Source organism: Sinohyriopsis cumingii, chromosome 3 (genome assembly GCF_028554795.1).
Source record: "Sinohyriopsis cumingii isolate HCF-2022 chromosome 3, ASM2855479v2, whole genome shotgun sequence".
In the NCBI taxonomy this organism is placed as follows: domain Eukaryota; kingdom Metazoa; phylum Mollusca; class Bivalvia; order Unionida; family Unionidae; genus Sinohyriopsis; species Sinohyriopsis cumingii.
This window is the reverse complement of record NC_142963.1, coordinates 23,367,723-23,388,762: the sequence shown is the minus strand read 5'-3', so window position 1 is coordinate 23,388,762 and position 21,040 is coordinate 23,367,723. Positions and strand designations below refer to the sequence as shown.

The window sequence follows — 21,040 nt, the reverse complement described above, 5'->3', positions numbered from 1 at the left end:
ACCCTCATCCGCCGGCACATTATGCGGCAGTAGATCAGCGTACATGTTGTTTGCAGTTGGACCCGTCATATAAGAGTATATACGGTACTTTCTGCGTATGCAGACTGTATGCTAGACGAAAATCATATTCCATGCATATTCTAACAACTTTCTATTTATCATTTGTACCTTAATCTTTTATTTTATATCTTTACCATACTTTTAACACCTTTGCTTTTCTTTATTTTGTTATACTATATGTTTATTTGAAAGGCTTTAACTTCCTAAAGTATTTTGTGGTTTTGGGGGCAATTTTTGTTTTTACACTTTTAGAACGTAACTTTTACTCAGGAGTATATGGCCATTATTGTGTTGACGTGCCGTTAAACCCTACGCATACATATATAATAATTATTGTTGTGCTTACGGTCATTGGAAAGCACTGGTAGGCTCCATTCTCATTTTCCACTGTCATCGCCAAGCATTATACATTGACAACTATTTTGAGAGAGAGAGAGAGTAACCAGATACATTATATTCATGGAATATGGTATGCATACATTGATGTTGACATGTTTTATACTATTAATATTACTTATTAAAGATTGATTAATTGGTTGATTGATTTATTGATTGCTTGATTAGTTGGTCGATTGGTTGATTGATTTCCAGCATTGCTGTGTGCATATATTTATCAATGCAGCTGACACATAAAGCACTGAATAGCATCCTTATTTTTTATTTTATGTAAAAGGGAACAATAGTTTACAAATTGTAACCTCCAAACTTAAAGAACCTATTATGCTGTATTACATTTGAAATATGGTTTTTGTTGTTGTTGTTGTGTGGTTTAACGCTATTTCTCGGCGCAAGATAGGCTATACATAGCGGCCAGTATAACTGGTGGAGGAAGAACCTGGGGAAATCAGGAAGGAGCCATTGACCCACGGGCAGCTACAGGAAAGCTTTCTCACACATTGGCCGAGCTCGAGATTCTAACCCGAACGCTGACAAAATTTAATTTGGCAGTGATCGGTAAAGGCGAGCGCTTTGGACCGTTCGGCCACCGGTGTCCAATGAAATAAAGAACAAAGGACATATGTGTTGTTTATCTTGATACAACAATAATAGTAATCAACATTTGTTCTGGTAAAGCATATAGGTGATTTTTCTATTCGGTAATACTTCCCCCATCTTCACCATTACTCTCTACACCTCATACCCTTTTTCATTGTTCCGTTGCATACCTTATACCATCTCAGATACAAGATGATATATCGATGTGGTACATATAATAAATGATTTTTTTAAAAAAATCTGAGATGCCCATTTCAAACTACACGAGAACTTGACACATTTTAATACTTACGCATGCACAAATCATGAACGGGCAGAACCATTTTACAGTTAATGATCCCCTCTTTCTTTCTAGAACGGAGGCAAAACTATAAATAAAAAAAATCTGAGAATTAAGGGACTAAATAAAATTATTAATAAGCAAACCTTAAGAGAAGACCTTAAGCCAGTGTCTATGAAAACAATAAATCTGTTCCATGCTTCGTACATATGCTGGACTTGTGTACGTGATGCATTCAAAATGATAATTACGGAACGTTTTTTTTTAAAGATAATAAATCAAAACGTTCCTTGTGGCATGCATAACGTGAAGTTGATGGCAATATACTGATTTATCTGAAGATAATCGAATGTCAGTCATTCACGGGTCATTTGTGGGTTGTTGTTGGCGGTGGTGGTGGTGGTTTTCTTTATAATACAATAAATTAATTTATTATCGATGACACACAGCACATTACGTTCTTTTATCTGAAGATGTCCTTGTGTTGGCAACATGTTTGGGTTAGGATAATGGAAGGGTCTGCTCCCGATGCTGTTATTTGTATTTTAGCAGGGTAATAATCAAGGTGAAATAAATTATACAATGGATCGTGTTGTTGATTGGTTTTTAATGGCACTGTCATCACCTTTTTGGCAACATCAGTGAGGAAATAGAGGCTAAGTGTTTTTTCCCAAATACACATAGGCAGCCGCCCTGAGGATAATAGACTCCTGACGCACGAATTACGAGACTGGCGCTTAATCAATTGAGTTACCGGAGCTTGCTTTAGGGTGCAGGGTCCAGTTTTTATGTACAAATTTAATGCCGCAATCAGCGACCTAGTATAAAAAAATCATAAAAAATCAAATACACACGTGAGGTCAAAAAGGTCCATATTTTTAGAGACCTATATTAAAACAAAGCATAAGAATAGTATTCACTTGACCAGAGAAGTCAATGGCAGTTTATAGCAAAAGAGGTTTATGCACCCCAACCCCTATTTTATACATACATTTTTCACATCCAAATGCCATTTTTGACAGCATGTGGTGCTCACAGTGCAAACGCAAGCCCTTTCCCTGGATGAAAATTTTGAAAAACATTGTCTACTAAATAGTTTGATGCAATTCAGAATAGTTGTCATCCAAGCCGTTTTTGAGATACTCTGCTTGCCTTGAACCCATGTGTCTACTGCTATGGGAGGCTAGCTCTTCTTCCTAGCCAACTATTGGTATTTCACTATCAACATACTGCAGAGCAACTATGGAAGGCGTAAATGCCTGACATCAGTTTCAAGAACAACACAAGCCCAAAACACATAGTTCACAAATATATCCATATCTATAAATAGTAAACAATAATAGCTGAAAAAGTCACACCATAGCCTTAAGTTAAGAAATTTGCCAGGGGCCAATTTACGAAACTGGACCCTGCCACCTTAAAATAACGTGTGTTGAGGGCGGGGGTAAGAGAGAAAAAGGAATAAAGAGTTGGAAAAACAGAAGAACTGATAGAAAGCTTTGAGTTAACCATTTAGCAAACTAAGTAATAAATAACTTAATTAACAACGTACATGAGTGAGGATGCATGCATTTTTGTATTCAGATATAATCATCTGATAGTCCATGCTGTCTGATTAAAATCCAGATTTCCTGCATGACGGGTTTCTTACAGACGCCAATACAAGGCCATGTTCTCCTCAATTACAATTTTCACGTACACAAAATGAAAAACGTCATTCGGAACATATCATTTCTAACAGTAACTCTCCCAAACTCGAAATGCAACACTTTGTTTGATAGATTACTAATAATAAGTGAATGTGGACATCTAAAGGTCGGCAGCACATGAACCTTTATCAGTGTCGGTAAGATCTCTATAGTACACGTATATATTGATTGTATATATTGATTTTAGTCTGATTGATTCATGACGACCTATCACTCTGTCACTTTTAGTCATTCTCATGTTGTTGTGTCTTGTTTGTTTGTTTTTTTCGGGGAGGGGACTACTGCAGGTATGTCGAAGATTTTTGTTTCTGATTTTATTTATGCTCACACACACACACACGCGCGCGCCCACACACACACACACGCACACACACACACACACACACACACACACACACATATATATATATATATATATATATATATATATATATATATATATATATATATATATATATATATATATATATATGCCGACAGAAAATATACATTATGATACTAAAACGGGTGTAAAGGAAAATACACAGTTTTAAAACTCGAACTCGTTTAAAGAATATTTCAATCGAATTGCCCCTTTGTACGAATCCCTGAGTCTTTGGGTGGAATCATATCTTGTTATTGTTTCAAGTATATCCACTTGATAATGCATATGTACCAAGTCCGAACCCTTACGCATATCTCGTTATAAATGTTGGAACTCCTTTCATGTGAATGATTTCCAGTCTTTGTCCCTTTGTAAACTTAATAATCATGTAAGAATATTAATAATTCAAGACACATGAATACTAACGGAAACAAAAATGATTTAAACCAAGCTGTGATCTAGAGTAAACTCTATAAATCACCCCATGCGTTTGGGCGGCTTTGAAGTTGTAAATACGATAAATTTTTTGTTGGATTCGCCTAAATACACGCAATAAAGAGTAAAACTATTTTGATCTGTTAAGTTATTTAGGGCATTGACTATTAATCAACTAATAATGAAGGTATTTTGAAACAAACTCAGCCAGTTTTTTTTTTTTGTAACCAAAGAAACCATTAAATTTGCGAGAATAGATGTTTACTGCGAACATCTTTCCTTTTATTGACACATCTATACATGTTTTCGTTTTTTCTTTTCGCCTCTTTTTCTTCTTTCTATTTTTTTTATCCCCATTTTCTTGCGTTGTTTATTTTGTTATTTTCGTTTGTTTTTTTTCTTCACTTTTTTGACAATTTTTCGTACCGCTCCGGTGGCCTAGTAATTAGAGCGTCCGCCTCGGATGCGGGAGGTCGTGGGTTCGATCACCGGCCGAGTCATACCAGATACTTACAAAAATGATACTAACAGCTGCCTTCCATGGCGCTCAGCATTAGGAGGTTAGTGTTAGGCCTGGTGTCAGGATAATGTGACTGGGTGGGACATCATGCTAAATGTCTGCGACATGATGCCCCAGTGCTAGACAACACTATAAACTGTCACACTGCAAACATCGTAGCGATATGACTAAAAAGTTGCTAAAGCTACGTTAAAAAAAAATCCAATCACACACATAATTTTTCGTTAAAATATCTAGTTAAATTATCACCGTTATCTTACATCGCTTGGTGTGTTCATTATACATGTATCTTAGCAAAGGATGCACTTTCAATAGCTGAAATAGCCGCTCCGGTGACCTAGTGGTGAGAGCGTCCGCCTCCGATGCGGGAGGTCGTGGGTTCGATCCTAGGCCGAGTCATATCAAAGACTTATAAAAATGGTACTGACATCTTCCTCGCTTGGTGCTCAGCATTAAGAGGTTAGTGTTAGGACTGGTCGGCCTGGTGTCAGGATAATGTGACTGGGTGGGACATCATTCTACAAGTCTGTGGGATGATGCACCAGTGCTAGACATCATTATAAACTGCCACACTGCATACATCGTAGCGATATGACTGAAAGATTGTTAAAGCTACATTAAAAATCCAAATTACACACACACACACACACACACACACACACTGCAATAATTTTTAGTTCGATTCCATTGCTAACACTGATAAACATGTAATATTTGCAATAAAGTTGTTGAAGCGAAACATCACGAAGAGGAAAGTACTGGTAGCCCAACATGCGCTTTGCTGTCATCTTTTCACCCTGAATTCAGTTTGACCTATGTTAACGTCGCACAATGATAGATGACATAACAATATGTTTCTTTTTGCTGTTAAATCTGCATGAGGGATCCGGGGGGATCTCAATTACCTGTCAGCCCAAGGAGAATAATAAAAATAATAATAATAATAATAATAATAATGATAACCATCTTCATAAAAAAGAAGAAAAAATTAATTAATTTTATAACATAAATTTAAATTTACCTCGATTGACGTATTGGAGGAAGAGGTTATACAGAGAGAGAGAGAGAGAGAGGGTTATACAAAATGACCTTTTTGTACGCGCGAAATCGATCGATAATTGTATTAGCTAATCTAGCTTATTGGAATGAATATTTATCAAAACATCATTTAGACTCTAAACATACACATTCTGCTACATTATCGCTTTGTGTCTAATAATGCAATATTGTTTTCATTCTCTTTTCCCAGGTCACTTACGTTCAAACGTAAATACAGCCAGTAAAACATAGTGGTTGCCTAGCAACCTTTTCCACCTGACAAAACGCGATTGTGATGACCAATCGTTGGTGAATTTAACTCTGACGTCAACTCACGAGCCATGCCTCCACCAGATAGCCCACCTTGCCACACAGCGCGGCCACTATTGACTAAAGCACGGAGCAGTCCGTTACATGCCGTTACAAGCGGCCGAGTCGGCTTAAGTTCTGCCCCCTTACCGCAGGCAGGGTCCCCGAATAATATGGGGAACGGTGCCAGTGCCTCGAAAATTATCATAGATGGAGAAACGTTCGATTTAGTAAAAATTAAACAGATAATTCCAGAATTAAGGAGGGAATTAAAGCAGAAAGATGCTAAAATTCAGCATTATGAGCAAAACTTATTGGAAAAGTCCAAATTACTGGAGGAAAAGTCAGCAGAAGTTAATCGTTTGAAAGAAGAAGTACATAAATTAAAATCTGTTTTACAACTTAAAGTTCATAAAGATGGAAAACCAGACATTCTTGCCACCATCCAGGAGGATGTTACCATGGCTGGACAGGAGAGCAGGAGCAAGAAACAGGGAGTTTCAGGTGAAAGTCTTGCATCTCATGGAGGTTCCCTTACTATCGAACTTACACACTTTGAAAAGGATTTCCGGTGAGTACAATTTATTATTGTTATATAATGATGTACAAGATTAATGATCGTATTGCATGATATGGCAGGCTTTTGCTACATGATCATATATACTGCAGTACACCTTATGAACTTTGTAATGGCCTGATATCAATATTTACAATTGGTGACACATCCTTACGATAACAGTCAATAGTCTAGTGGGTTACTGTTATTAGACTTCCCTCTTTGCCTCCATTGATTGAGGGTTTATTGACTGCTGCTTTGTATTAGTATATAGCATTTAACGAGCATGTTGTTTATTTTCACTAATTTAGTGTATTTATTTTTGCCATGTGCATCGGCTTCCTTTGATACGACTTACCTATTGCCGTTCTGATTGAGTTTGCATTAAAGCTACATGTCATGTACGAACCTTCTGTCGTTAGCAAACTGCACGTATACATTTTACATAAGGAGATAGTTATTTGATTCTAATTACACATACCTCTCCTCGCCCTGAAAACACCTGGGCTACTGTTATACAGACCTCATGCCAACGTATATACGTAACCCCGCCTCCAATAACAGGCTTTAGTATTATCATTCATTTATAACAGGAAACAAATATTTAATCAAATCATAAGTTGACACATATTGAGAACATTTGTTTGGGGATACTTATAATTTCAATACAGTATATGGAAATTCAGTCTTTGTATATATTGTGTTTAACTGTTTCTAAATAAACATCAGTGTTTTTAAATGTTAACTTTGCTTACAGTCAGGTATTTTGATACAACAGACCCTGTATTCCTACATTTAAAATAATGGTTCATTTTCTTTTCTAGAATCTTCGTGGCGGATATAGTTTTGATTTTGGTAAATGCTAATTCCTCAAAATTAAATAAAATCAGTTTCTTAAATTACCTCCCCAATATTTTAAGGATTACAGTTTCTACCTTTATTTCTTAAATTGTCTTGTATGGAGTGTTAGCATTGTTACCTCTTTGTTGTACTGCATATTCTATTATTTAGAATTATTTTTTATCTTCATGCTATTTTGTATTTCTTTACAATTATACTCTTAGAATTTACTTTTTAATCGGCACAATATAATCAGTACTTTGTAATCTGAACCATATAATAAGTACTGTGCTGATGTGTCCTTAAACACATGGATACTTAAATGTGCATAATAATTCCTTTCTTACGTATATTTCAATATCAAGCTGTATATAGGTTAAAACACGAATTAAATTATTTTATTCGTGAGCAGGTATACTCTGGTAATAAAGAAGGGATTCCGACAGTTGAAATTTTGTCCCGTCAAGACATGATGAATGTGAAGAAGTAATGTCATTCTTGAACGTTTTGCTCTAGGGAATACGCGTGTCACATGATGCAATGATTGTCGAATTTTAATGATAATTTCCTATTACTGTAAACATTTGCAAGCTCAAAGCAATTAATTATTATCGTAATAAAGTGGGCAGCCATTATTGGTAAATTTTAACATAGAACATTTGCAAGAAATTAATGTTATCACTGGCTGCAAGCGTTTGATCTGAGAGAAATCGATACAGAAATGATGCATGATCTAATTGAGTAATTTACATATCAGATGCGTGTGCATGTTATGGTTTACCTAAGCACACACAGACACAGACACACACACACACACACACACACACACACACACAAGCCCCCGCCATAAAATGGAATTATGAACAATTTATATAATTCGACATCTGTCCATTTCAAAGGGATTCTTGTTTCCAACAATCACCCCCTCCCCCTTCCAATTTTTAGCGTTTACCAATGTGATCAGAGTCTTTTTTTATGTTGGGTCTGCTTCGCAACCTTGGCTATTTTGAAACAGGTTCCGTTTTGAAGGGGCGCCAGGCCATTCAGTGACCTGGCCTGCATCTTTGCTAGCCAAGGTTTTGATGTGTTAACCCTATCTAAACCTTGGCGGATCGATGAGATATTTGAATGCTTTGTCAGCGACATCTATTGGAATTCATGAATTGTCTCACGTAGTATGTAATGCCAACTAACCAGTAACGTGTAACAGTGGTGCATTGTTCCTTTGAACATCGGCCGAAAATAGTGGAGAAAACTGACTTCAGAAGGATACTTTGTAAGTTTAACATCGAAAGTATGGCTACATACAAGAGAGAAGCCATTGCATGTGTATTGGAGGGAAAGAATATATCTGTACAAATACGGACCGGTAATGGAAAATTGCTTATATATCAGTCCATTCCAGTTGTGTGCTCCCCTTGTATCCATCATATATGAACAGTCCTCAAATTTGAACAACTAGATTTTGATTGGATGCAGCGACTTGTCACCGCATCCAATGAAACGCACATACCCAAAGTACTGAATTATTTGATTGATACGCCAAGGTGTATATAGAGTAGGCACATCGGAACATTGGCTAGCGAAGGTGCCTGGCCTGCAGATGTTTATTTATTTTTTTTGGGAGCTTGAGATAGGCGATCAACTAGCTGCAAAAAGACATTAGTTTTGTAACACATATTGATATGCCCGCCATAACGTGGAACGTATAATAATATTGTAACACTTGTCCATCCGTTTGTTCCGAATTTCGTTTCCTCACAATAATTCGAGCTCTCAACCAGCTGCCGTTACCACAGTTTTCAAATAGCTTGCATTGGGGTAAGGAAGAAGCCCATCGATTTTGGAGTCAAAAGGTCTAAGTGGGTCTAACAAGAAATTAATGGTTTCTGCACGGTAAGTTTAATTCAAGACCGCTTCCTTTGACCTAAGGTCATTATCATAAAGGCCCACTGGTTAGTAGTCAACCATGCCCCAATAGTGCCTACAAAGAGGATTACTGAACAGGGGATTACCGTTCACAGTACTCCTGTTTAATTGGCTGAGGTCAGACTCGTGTCTAGTTGTATAACCACCCATCCGCAGTTTTAACATTGTCCTTAAACGACACTGAACAATTCTGTACCCTCAACATTGTTTCTTGACCGAGCATAGTTTACATAGTCCCAAGACCTTACCTGGATCTGAAAGGACACATGGCCGTTATTACTTTGCCGGTTCTGATGTATTGCATTTCATCCCACATTGTACGGAAGATATATGTTTAGTTATTTAATTGAACAGACAGACAAACAAACCAAATAGATAGATGGCGCTATTTCAATATGTCTTAATTCATACGCTTATTTTAGTGTAATATGAAGCGATAATAACATTAATGAAATAAACGGTGTTAAAAGATTAAGTAGTTTGTGACTTACGGCAAAATGATAATATTTTTAATTATGTATATTGCGTTAATATATGTCTATCTAGTCTCAAAATGTACATGTCCTTTTCTAAGATCGATTCATGTTCCCAGTATTTGTTGCCAAAAGCTACTTTTTTTTACCTATTTGCTATTTAACGAAGTAATCTATACTGGCTACTGCTCTTTTGTCCATTGCGGAGACGTGTTGTGATTACCAGCAAAATCGAGGGTATTATGGTAATTTTAGCTGCTGCTTGAATTTTATGTGGCCTGAACGTAGTTTCTTACGATTAGCTACATTATAATGAAGGGACCTTCTCCTAATAAGATGAAGATTTGTTTATACTTGACCTTTGCGATTTTCAAAACGCTAAGCATTTCCTATGCATTAATGGGTAAACACCTTGTTGTACCATGGTTTTGAAACTAATCTGGTTCACAGCTCTGTTGAAATCTTAAAGAACATTCTTTGCCAAACCATATTATGTGTTGTTGGTTGGTAGTCATCGGTAGAATAAACAACGTGCAGTCTGATTTACAAGTGCATTTTGTAATGGCAGATCAGGGTATTAACGGCATACAGTTGGGTACCTTAAACTCGGGTATGTATGGTTGATTCTTTAAGTTCTTCTTTAAGTTCGTGGCGTGTAGAAACCATACAGTTTTTAAAATATTTTTTCAAGTATTGAATTCACAATAGTTTGTACACAGTAATGTCTGGGACTTGTTTGGATATGACGGGTAATTTATTTTTCACTTTGTCGAATGTTTGATAACATACGGGAGTATTTGGATGACTACATGTAGTTGTTATGATCATACTTAGATAAGATAATAGACACATGTGATTTGATTGGATATAATGGACGTAAATACATTCACGTTATTGATTACCTGTATCTGGATAGACCCTAATTTTATAGGACTCAGAACAAAGGCTGTAGCTAACCTTGTAACCCTCATCACAGTTTCTTATTATTAAAAGTACAGACAGTAATAATAATGAGGTACACACACATACTAATAAGAATGAGGTATACATACTAATATGAATGAGGTACACATACTAATATGAATAATGTACACATTCTAATAACAATGAGGTACATACACTTACAACAATGAGGAACATACACTAATAATAATGAGGTACAGGTACACACACTAATAACAATTTATCTTCTCGTATAATTTATAATTAGGGAATAATCCCCAGGAAATATGATTAGAGACGTTTATAATCGATATAACATTATAGAGAACTAGTTTAGGAAATGTAAGTGGCAGTTCTAGTAGGGTGATGTCCCACCACCTTTTTCAGTTAAGTACTCCACCTTTCTGTATTAAAAGGAAAGCTGGCTATTCTAAGCAAAATACCATATTCCCATTCTCATAATCAAAGATCACCTAAAGTGCAGGACAAAGATTTGTATTACCTCAGATCAACCATTTAATCATGACATCTAGAAATTCATCTCACTTCTCCTCATAGGAATTGTTTAAGGAAGAGTGGGTAGAAAAGAGCACCTTTGATCACAAGGTCACTTTTAAACGAAACAAATGTTGCCGTATTGCAAAAGTAGACGAAAAGCCTTTGCAAGTCAAGATATAAGGATAATGGTTATTTCACTTTCCTTACAGTCTCAATCTGATTAAACCAGATCTTGACTGTCCTATGTGAAGATCTGATTTTAATCACAAAACATTCAGTCTCAGCACATTTGGCTTCAGGTCGATGTTTCCCTTTTCCCAAGGACCCCAACACAACAGCCGCTGTCAGCTGAAGGGGTTTTAAACGTGCTGATATCAAAATAATAATTCTGTACTCAACACATTCACGCGACTAAAATTTCACACTTGTATGGTACTTCATGTTACGTACTACGAAACATTGCCCCAGACATAAATGCACATAACTGTTCCACTATGAAATTACTAAACATTTATACGTCAGAATATCGCAGGAATTCCTAATAGCAAGAAACCTGACAAGGGCTGTTTTATTAAACTAATCCATGCTACCATCAAGTTCTGAATAGTTAGTATAAATAACACATGTACCTAATAATTGGCTTAATTATTTTGTTTTGAGAAATATAATAGCACCACCTGTTCCCCGTTATCAAGCAAGTAATACAAAATATAAATGTAGATGTATATAGAGAAATAGTTTATATCTGGCTTGCGATAATAATAATAATAATAATAATAATAATAATAATAATGGAAACAATAATATAAGGAAGGCTCTATTCTATGATATAAACAAGAAATAAATACAGTAACAAATTAGAATCCCTGGCGAGAAATATTGTATATTGTTTTGATAGCATTTGGTATGATATTGCAAAGCCAAATTAATTTTTTTTAATCAGAATAAAACCAGTCCCCAAATGCAACACACCTATCACCTGCTAATGATCAATACTATGAGGTTTCATTACTTCCCCTTTAGGCTTTTCATATAATAATCATCGTGTGATGATACTTCATTATCTGTGGATCGTTTCTAACGACAATGAGCCAGATATTTTTTTTTAATGGATCAATATTTATTTAACCTCGTGGCATTTGCAACAGCATCAGTTAGACTTATTTCTTTCCCACAATTTTGCTTCCAGCAGACGCAACACTTTTTTGAAATTTTTGTTATCTAATTTTTCTTAATAGTAAGCGTATGTAACCTATGGTCAGCATTTATAAAACAATTGAAGTGCTTTGGAATAGAATGCTAAAATTAGTAGGTTTGCGTGGTTTTGAAGCATTTGTGTTGAAATTAGAATTATTTCATACCATTTTAATTCCACTAAAATGTTAGACTTTGCCGATTTGAAGATATATATATATATATATATATATATATATATATATATATATATATATATATATATATATATATATATATATATATATATATATATTGCTTGGTTGGCTTTAATAAGACATCAACAATGTATCCACAGAGACACAAAGCATTGATTGGTTGGCTTTAACGACACAATAGCAATGTATCCACAAAGAAACGAAGGATTGATTAATTGGTTTTAATAACACATTAGCAATGAATCCACAAAGAAACGAAGGATGGATTCTTTAGTTTTAATAACACAATAGGAAAGTATCCACAAAGAAACAAAGGATTGATTGTTTGGTTGCAATAACACCGTAGCAGCATATCCACAAATAAGCGAGGTATTGGTTGTTAATTTTAAAAACATATTTGCAGTGTATCCACAAAGAAACAAAGGATTGATTGTTTGGTTGCAATAACACCGTAGCAGCATATCCACAAATAAACGAGGTATTGGTTGTTAATTTTAAAAACATATTTGCAGTGTATCCACAAAGAAACAAAGGATTGATTAGTTGGTTTTAATAACACAATAGCAATGTATCCACAAAGGAATGAAGGATCAATTTATTATTTTAATAACACATTAGCAATGTATTCACAAAGGAATGAAGGATCAATTTATTATTTTAATAACACAATAGCAATGTATTCACAAAGGAATGAAGGATCAATTTATTATTTTAATAACACAATAGCAATGTATTCACAAAGGAATGAAGGATCAATTTATTATTTTAATAACACAATAGCAATGTATTCACAAAGGAATGAAGGATCAATTTATTATTTTAATAACACATTAGCAGTGTATTCACAAAGGAATGAAGGATCAATTTATTATTTTAATAACACAATAGCAATGTATTCACAAAGGAATGAAGGATCAATTTATTATTTTAATAACACATTAGCAATGTATTCACAAAGGAATGAAGGATCAATTTATTATTTTAATAACACAATAGCAATGTATTCACAAAGGAATGAAGGATCAATTTATTATTTTAATAACACAATAGCAATGTATTCACAAAGGTATGAAGGATCAATTTATTATTTTAATAACACATTAGCAATGTATTCACAAAGGAATGAAGGATCAATTTATTATTTTAATAACACAATAGCAATGTATTCACAAAGGAATGAAGGATCAATTTATTATTTTAATAATACATTAGCAATGTATTTACAAAGAAACGACTGATTGGTTGGTTGGTTGTAATAAGATATTAGCATATTATGTATCCACACAAAAAACAATGAATTGACTGTTTGGTTTTAATAACACAATAGCAGTGTATCCACAAAGGAATGAAGGAATGATTGGTTGGTTTTAATAACACATTAGCAATGTATCCACAAATAAACGAAGGATTGGTTGTTTAGTTTTAATAACACACTAGCAATATATCTTCAAAAAAAAGAAGGATTGTTTTGTTAGTTTTAATAACACGATAGCAAGGTATCCACAACGCTATGAAGGATTGATTTCGTGATTTTAATAGTGCAGTAGCAATATATCCACAAAGAAACGAATGCTTTATTCTCTGGTTGTAAGAACACATTAGCAAAGTATCCACAAAATAAGGAATGATTGATAGATTGGTTAACGTTTAACAACACATTAGCACGTGAAAGACTGCTTAGTACTGATCAATGGGAGTAAAGTTTCCTCAACAGTTATACAACACTACAACCTTTACGCAATGACCATTTCTGATGTCATATTGCATGATCTCGATCTCTCAAACAAATGTAAAAAGTCATGAAAAAGTTGCGAAACAAAGTTTCATCTTTTCAAGTATGATTGCCAAAAACATGGTATACATTGCAGGTCATATATCACACTGTTGCCAAAGAGCCCTTCTTCATTCCTCTGGGTAAACTTGTTTTGGGATTTTTCTCAATAGATCTAATGCTTTTATAAAATTCTCATTTGCCTCAATTTTTTGTACATAATTAACCATATGAAGCATTGTAAGTTTTGCAATATATCAAGGGCATAATCCCATTTAATGCAATGCCTTCCATCGAAGCACTCGATTTTCATACATATAAATGCACCCACCCACCTGAATAACTGTAATGACATTGACCCAGTTTTACTCATAGCTTCTGATCTATGTTCTCCATGGTACCAATGATTTCGAAAGAAGAGCGTACACGGGTGGATCTACGATTTTTCCAAGACGGTGGTTGTTTCTTGTGTTCAAAATGGGCACAGTTCTATTGTTTTACTTGAAATAAATTTACTATAGAAAAGGGTCCTAAATCCGTACATGCGTGTTGAACCTTATCTGGACATAAATAATACAAGTACAAAAGGTAATGTGTATGCAAAAGAGAAGTCATCTTTGAAACATGAATAAAAATAGTGTTTGGTTTTGTTGTGGTTTTCAACTGTTTTTTTAAATATATTTATCAACGGCACATCAGTACATAACAGTATATATATATATATATATATATATATATATATATATATATATATATATATATATATATATATATATATATATATATTGTCGTGGTCTCTTCAACCGAGACCGTCATAATCACATTTTTTTCCTATATAATAGTTCTCGAAACTGTATGTGGGTAGTTGGTTAGAAATGTTTCAAAATGGGGATACTTTTTGAAATTGTTACTTCGCTACCAAGGGTTTTGTACCAAGGCGAAGCCATAGATTCCCTAGGCCTTTCCTCGCTCTCCTTACACATACTCGACCAAAGCCATATCGGTACTTGAGAGAGAGAGTGTCTGTCTGCCTGCCTCTCTCTCCCTTCTCGCTTGTCTTGTCGCAGGTAGGCTAGCTCTCGCTCGCACCTAACTAGCTACGAGAGAGAGAGAGAGAGAGAAGTCGAGCTCTCGGTCGCACCTAGCTAGCTACCATAGAGAGTGTCTGTCTGCCTCTCTCTCTCTCTTCTCGCTTGTCCTATGACAAAGGTAGCCTAGCGAGGTCCCTGCTACCTAGCCACCAGAGAGGGACCGCCTCTCTCTCTCTCTCTCTCTCCACTTTCAACCGAGACCATGATTATCACATTTTTTCTATATAATAGTGGTCGAAACTATATGTGGGTAGTTGGTCAGGAATGTACATTCCTAACCTCACACACACTCTACCCAAGCCATATCGATACTAGAGAGAGAGAGAGGGTCCGCCTGCCCCCTCTCTCTCTCTCTCCTTTCTCTCTCTCTCTCTCTCTTTCTCTCTCTCTCTCTCTCTCTCCCCCCCCCCCAAGCACTCCTGGCTAGATCGGCATTGCATGCTGGCTGGAACGACCCCTATCCACGACGAGGGGTTGATCGTCCCGAAGCTACCAGGCGATCGGTCGCTACAAGGGAAGAACCAGCTATCGTACTATTGTCTCTAATGCAATGTATTGGACTCGAAAGTCACTTCTTCTATATTATAGTGCTCAAAACTATATGTGGGTAGTTGGTTAGAAATGTTTCAAAAAGGGGATACTTTTTGAAATCGTTACATTTTTTTCTATATAATAGTGCTCGAAACTATATGTGGGTGGTTGGTTAGAAATGTTTCAAAAGGGGGATACTTTGCCCAAAGACGCACTATGACAGCTGCAGAGTTCGAAGTTAGATCCTTCTGATCGCGAGTCCTATATGCCACAATGGACACATCGATAAAATGCTCAACGTCAGGCAAATTTTCAGTGGAGCAATACTCTATACCTACTGTGAAGTGTAATTCTGACTTCAACTTTTGTCATTAAGAATTTATTGGATCCACTTAATAACATATCTTAGTATTTAGTTAGAAAAGAAGAAGAAAACAAACACAGACATTACTATTCAATACCAAATCTAACTGTTGAAATATTTTTATAGGAGTATTATAATTCACCCTATCGGCTGTTGTTATGGACAGAGGGCAGCACTCGCGAAGAGTGCATTTGTGTTATATGTGGCACTTTGCAGATATACTTGTGTTTACAGTTCGTGCCAGCTATCCTTACTCTTAAGTGATTTTTCAGCCTAAGAAAAAAACTAACGAACTTTCAGTATTATATATAAAATTTTTAGTATATATAGTGTCCTAAGAACTTCAAATACTGGCTGAACCAGCTCAAGTAATCAATTAGATGCACAAATAAATGTCGGGATTTTTTATTTTTTATTTTTTATTTTTTTTTTACCCCAGGGGACAAAGTGCTAGGCTTGGCAACGAAAAACGGAAAAGGAAAAACAGGGACGGTCGGCAGAATCATGCATTTTTTTTTGGGGGGGGGGCATTAAATACTGTATTTAGTTTAACTGTAATTATGTATTTTTCTTGCAAATTGACACCGGCCGATCTAAAAGAGTTCCCTGCTCTTGCTTGTTTTTATTTCCATAGTATTGCCTTCGTTTACCGCATTACCGCCATCTTTAACAATTGTTCTCTTCGTATGTTTTCGTGTTTCTTTTCGTCATATAATTTATTTAAATGTATTACTAATGATATATAAGTTGATATGTTCCCAAAGCAACGGAAAAGTGGTCCAGAGCTACCAGTCATGGCCCATTTTTGGCTAGTAGGATGGTTTTTCAGCAGGTAAAGTTTCCCCACCCCACCCAACCACCGCTTCTCCACGAGGGATCGGGGATGTAGAATAGGTCAGGTGAGCTCCATCCCAACCCCCGCATGCTGTAGGAGGCGAGTAATGGATGCAACCTTTTTGCTCTGGGATGCGTAATGTAACAATTTTCCAGCTGAGAAGACCTTGGACCTTTAAAAAAACGCGCTTGATATTGAAAGAAATTGATTTTGCATTTTAAGGATTGTATCCATTTTTGCGTTTATCTTTATTTTATATGCTATTTTGGGGACAACTAAACTTTTTGGGTACTGTATGACCAGGATTGTGATGATGTAACATTAAACAATCAGCATACATTGCCGAACTTGTGTGGGGTTTTTTTTCCCCCTTCATATTGCTCTATTTACAAGGCGTTCATTCTGACTAAGGTAGTGTCTGTCTTTAGATAACATTTGTTTGCATATTCTTTGTAAGAATAAACACAGATATCAACAAAAGTGATCTGTACTTTCATTGACAAAGTAGCTTGCCATATGGACTTGAAAATGTTTGAACCTGTACCCTTGTAACGTAATCACAATATTTAAAATGGACTTGAAAATGTTATGATCTGTACCGTTTTAATCACACTGTTAAAAATGGACTTGAAAATGTTTGGATCGGTACGCTTGTAATCACACTTTTTAAAATGGACTTAAGGGGTTGTCACACTTTTTAAAATGGACTTGAAAATGTTTGAACCTGTACCTTTGTAATCATACTTTTTAAAACCGGACTTGAAAAGTTTTGAATATGTACCCTTGTAATCACACTGTTAAAAATGGACTTGAAAATGTCTGGACCTGTACCCATGTAATCACACTTTTTAAAATGGACTTGAAAATGTTTGGACCTGTACCCATATAATCACACTTTTTAAAATGGACTTGAAGGGGTTATCACACTTTTTATAATGGACTTGCAAATGTTTGGGCATGTACCCTTGTAATAACACTTTTTAAAACGGACTTGAAAATGTTTGGACCTGTACCCTTGTAATCACACTTTTTAAAATGGACTTGAAGGGGTCATCACACTTTTTAAATGGACTTGCAAATGTTTGGAATTGTATCCTTGTAATCACACCTTATAAAATGGACTTGAAAATGTTTGGACCTGTATCCTTGTAATCACTCTTTTTAAAATGGACTTGAAGAGGTTATCACATTTTTTAAAATGGACTTGCAAATATTTGGACCTGTATCCTTGTAATCACACTTTTTAAAAAATTTCAAAAACAAGCTGGCATACCTTGTATATAAAGTATATACTAGTGTACGGATCATTGTATTGGGGCCCCGAATGGTCTAAAGCGCTCTCCGTTACGGATCACTGCCATCTCACCTCTGTCTGCGTAGGTTCGAGTCTCGGATTCAGCCAATGTGGATATGTGAGAAAGCTTGCCAGTAACTTCTCGAGGGTCTGTGGTTCTTTCCGGGGATTTCCCGGGTTCTTCCTCCACCAATAATACTGGCCGCCATGTATAGCCTATCGTGTGCTAAAAAATGGCGTTAAACCCTACAACAACAACAACAACGGATCATTGTATCAGTAATCTGTTCAAGTGGGAAAATCAGAGACCTCTTTTCAAATTAACACCATCGGATGTCATATTAAATTGCAAATACAGATATTTCTGTTAAAAATGTAACATTTGTCTGGCATTTTTTTAAATTATGGATTCAACTTTAATTAAACATTGTAGGTATGTTATTATGAGATATTCTGTCAGCGTTGTTTTTTGGTGACCTGCAATCGCTTGGTCCCTTAGCAACAAATATAAAACTTACTTTTGATACTTTCACCATAGCGAATGAGCCAGTTTATGTGAAACCGTGTTTCCTATAGATGCTCTTCCAAAGTTGTTTTTATGGCATTTCCATCATCTATTTCATTTCCATATAAACCAGTGGAAGATATATTTCTGAAACTAAAAAACGTAAGTCAGTTCTGGTCAAGCTTTGTATGAATGTTCATTCGGATATGCTCTGTTAAAGTTGTAGTTTTTTATGGCTTTCCTTAGCGATTCATTCGATTCCTTAAGGACCCGGTATTGAATATATTTTTGACACCTCCTGTGGGTTCGAGTCTCGGACTCAACCAGTATGTGTATGTGAGAAAGCATGCCAGTAGCTTCCGTGGGTCAGTGGTTCTTACCGGGGTTTTCCCGGGTCTTCCTCAACCAGTTATAGTGGCTACCATGGATAGTCTATCATGCGCTGAAAAACAACAACAAACCGCTCAGTCAGTTTTGGTCAACGTTTTCAGGAATGCTTGTTAATACATGTTCCACTAAAGCTGTGTTTTTGTAGTTTACCTAGCAACCGTCTAAATTCCAGATGGAAAATGTATGGCCTCTCAATCTCTTAGTCCGACTTGTTTAAAATAGTAAATTTGGCTGATTGATATAGGAAAATTGCCAGCTTCCCCCCACCCACGTTACAGCTGTCACAGACCTTGCTGAAATTTGTCTATCACGAAGGGAAGGGTCAAGTGAAAGAGAATTTAGATGATTTTGGATTTCAGGGTTAAAGATCATACAAACTTTGCGGGCTCCTGTTTATGCAGATAATGGGTCTGTGGAGTTATTTTAACTCGAAAATTTAGCAAGAATATCCAGGGCTAGGTTGACCCTCTTGAGCTACTGAGAAGTGTTAACAGTTACATTCATCCCTGTGAGTACAGTATTCATTGGTATTGAGAGATGGACCTATTTTATTGACAGTAACTCAAAAGAAGTGCCAGATTTATACCACCCACTTCTTCTAAGTAAAACATCTGCGTGCATGTGGTAGACCTGTTTCTGCTATTAATGCAGCTACATCTTTCGTATGTATACTACTGTGACTTCAGTTTTTGTGGGTACCAGTTTTCGTGTGTTTCCTTGTCCTATAAGCACGAACATCATGACATCATTCCATTTTTCAGTCCAAAGTTCAGCTATTTATGAAAATTTTGCCCGTTTAGCTGTATTGTCAAATTTGTTACATTTATCGAACCCTGGCTTTATGGGAAATATTTTAACATAGTAAAAGTGTATGATCATTACGTTTATGTACTCTGTCATAGTCGCACGTTGAACAATTATTAGTAAATTGTGTATTTTAAAAAATTCAAAGTTTAAATTCAGGTAGTTTAGTTATTTATGTTATACGCGTGGAATTCTAGTTGGAACAGCATGTAAAACAGATTAAATGTACTCAAAGGTAAAGATTAGCGTGACATTCTGACAAAATCTTGGTCATTGCTGCTGACTTGCTTCGACATGACCGTCAACTGGTGCATGCCGTTCATACTGCTTGTGAAATTCAGAGTGGGTAAATCTGGAGCATGAAGCCCATTAAAAACCGTAAAGTGCAATGGCGCCTTTTAGAACAGTGAACAGATTTCGACAAAGGATAGCGGCAGAAAACAATTGAAAAGAACCACGAGTAAGAATTCCTAAAGGAATCGGGTTCCTTCATCATGACAAATTTCTAATACCATAAAATGCAGTGTTTTACTTCAAAGGTACATGCGAGTGGGGAATTTTTATTTATAACGAACTTAATGTTTGTAATGGACATTTCATATCGACCAATAATATTCGTTAGACATCTTTTACATTAAAAAAATCACAAATATAAATTTAGATTATCCAGTCACTATGTGGTCATACCCGTGGATTATCCAGTCTATATATGGTCATACCCGTGGATTTGTACTCGATCTGAATTGTTTCCAACGAGTTTCAAATCTAATGCGAAAATGCCAGTTTTCAGATTATTTTGTGAATTGTGGAATTTCTTTTCACAGTGTGGTTGTTCTATGCATTAAGTTAAAATGTGTTCATTGAGAGAAGGAAGGGAAATCTGTGTGCTGTTTGACTTTAAAAAAATTGAAATCACATCCTGTTAAGTTTTATATGTTTAAATTAATGGATATTTATGTTTTTTTATGGAGTTTGTTGAGCTTTCACAAATTGTTGTGGCCAGCCTTAAGCTAAATAGGAAGTTGAATGGATTACACTGCGTACATGTCACAGGAAGCGTGGGCATTAGGGTAAGGCCAAAAGAATAAACGATGTGGCTATGGTTACCCGTTCTA

The 21,040-nt window shown here is 35.8% G+C and overlaps 1 protein-coding gene across 2 annotated transcripts in view; it reads left to right on the top strand.

Annotated features, from left to right (window-relative positions):
• Positions 1–21,040, top strand: part of LOC149802536 (cGMP-dependent protein kinase 1-like) — a 248,197-nt gene that overhangs the window by 38,387 nt on the left and 188,770 nt on the right. For both annotated transcript variants that reach the window (XR_016420045.1, XM_089951780.1), the window contains exon 2: positions 5,614–6,282. Coding sequence is in view for 1 of the 2 variants with exons in the window: in XM_089951780.1 (XP_089807906.1) it covers positions 5,744–6,282 (539 nt within the window). In the remaining variant the exon portion in view is untranslated. The remainder of the gene's footprint in view (positions 1–5,613; positions 6,283–21,040) is intronic.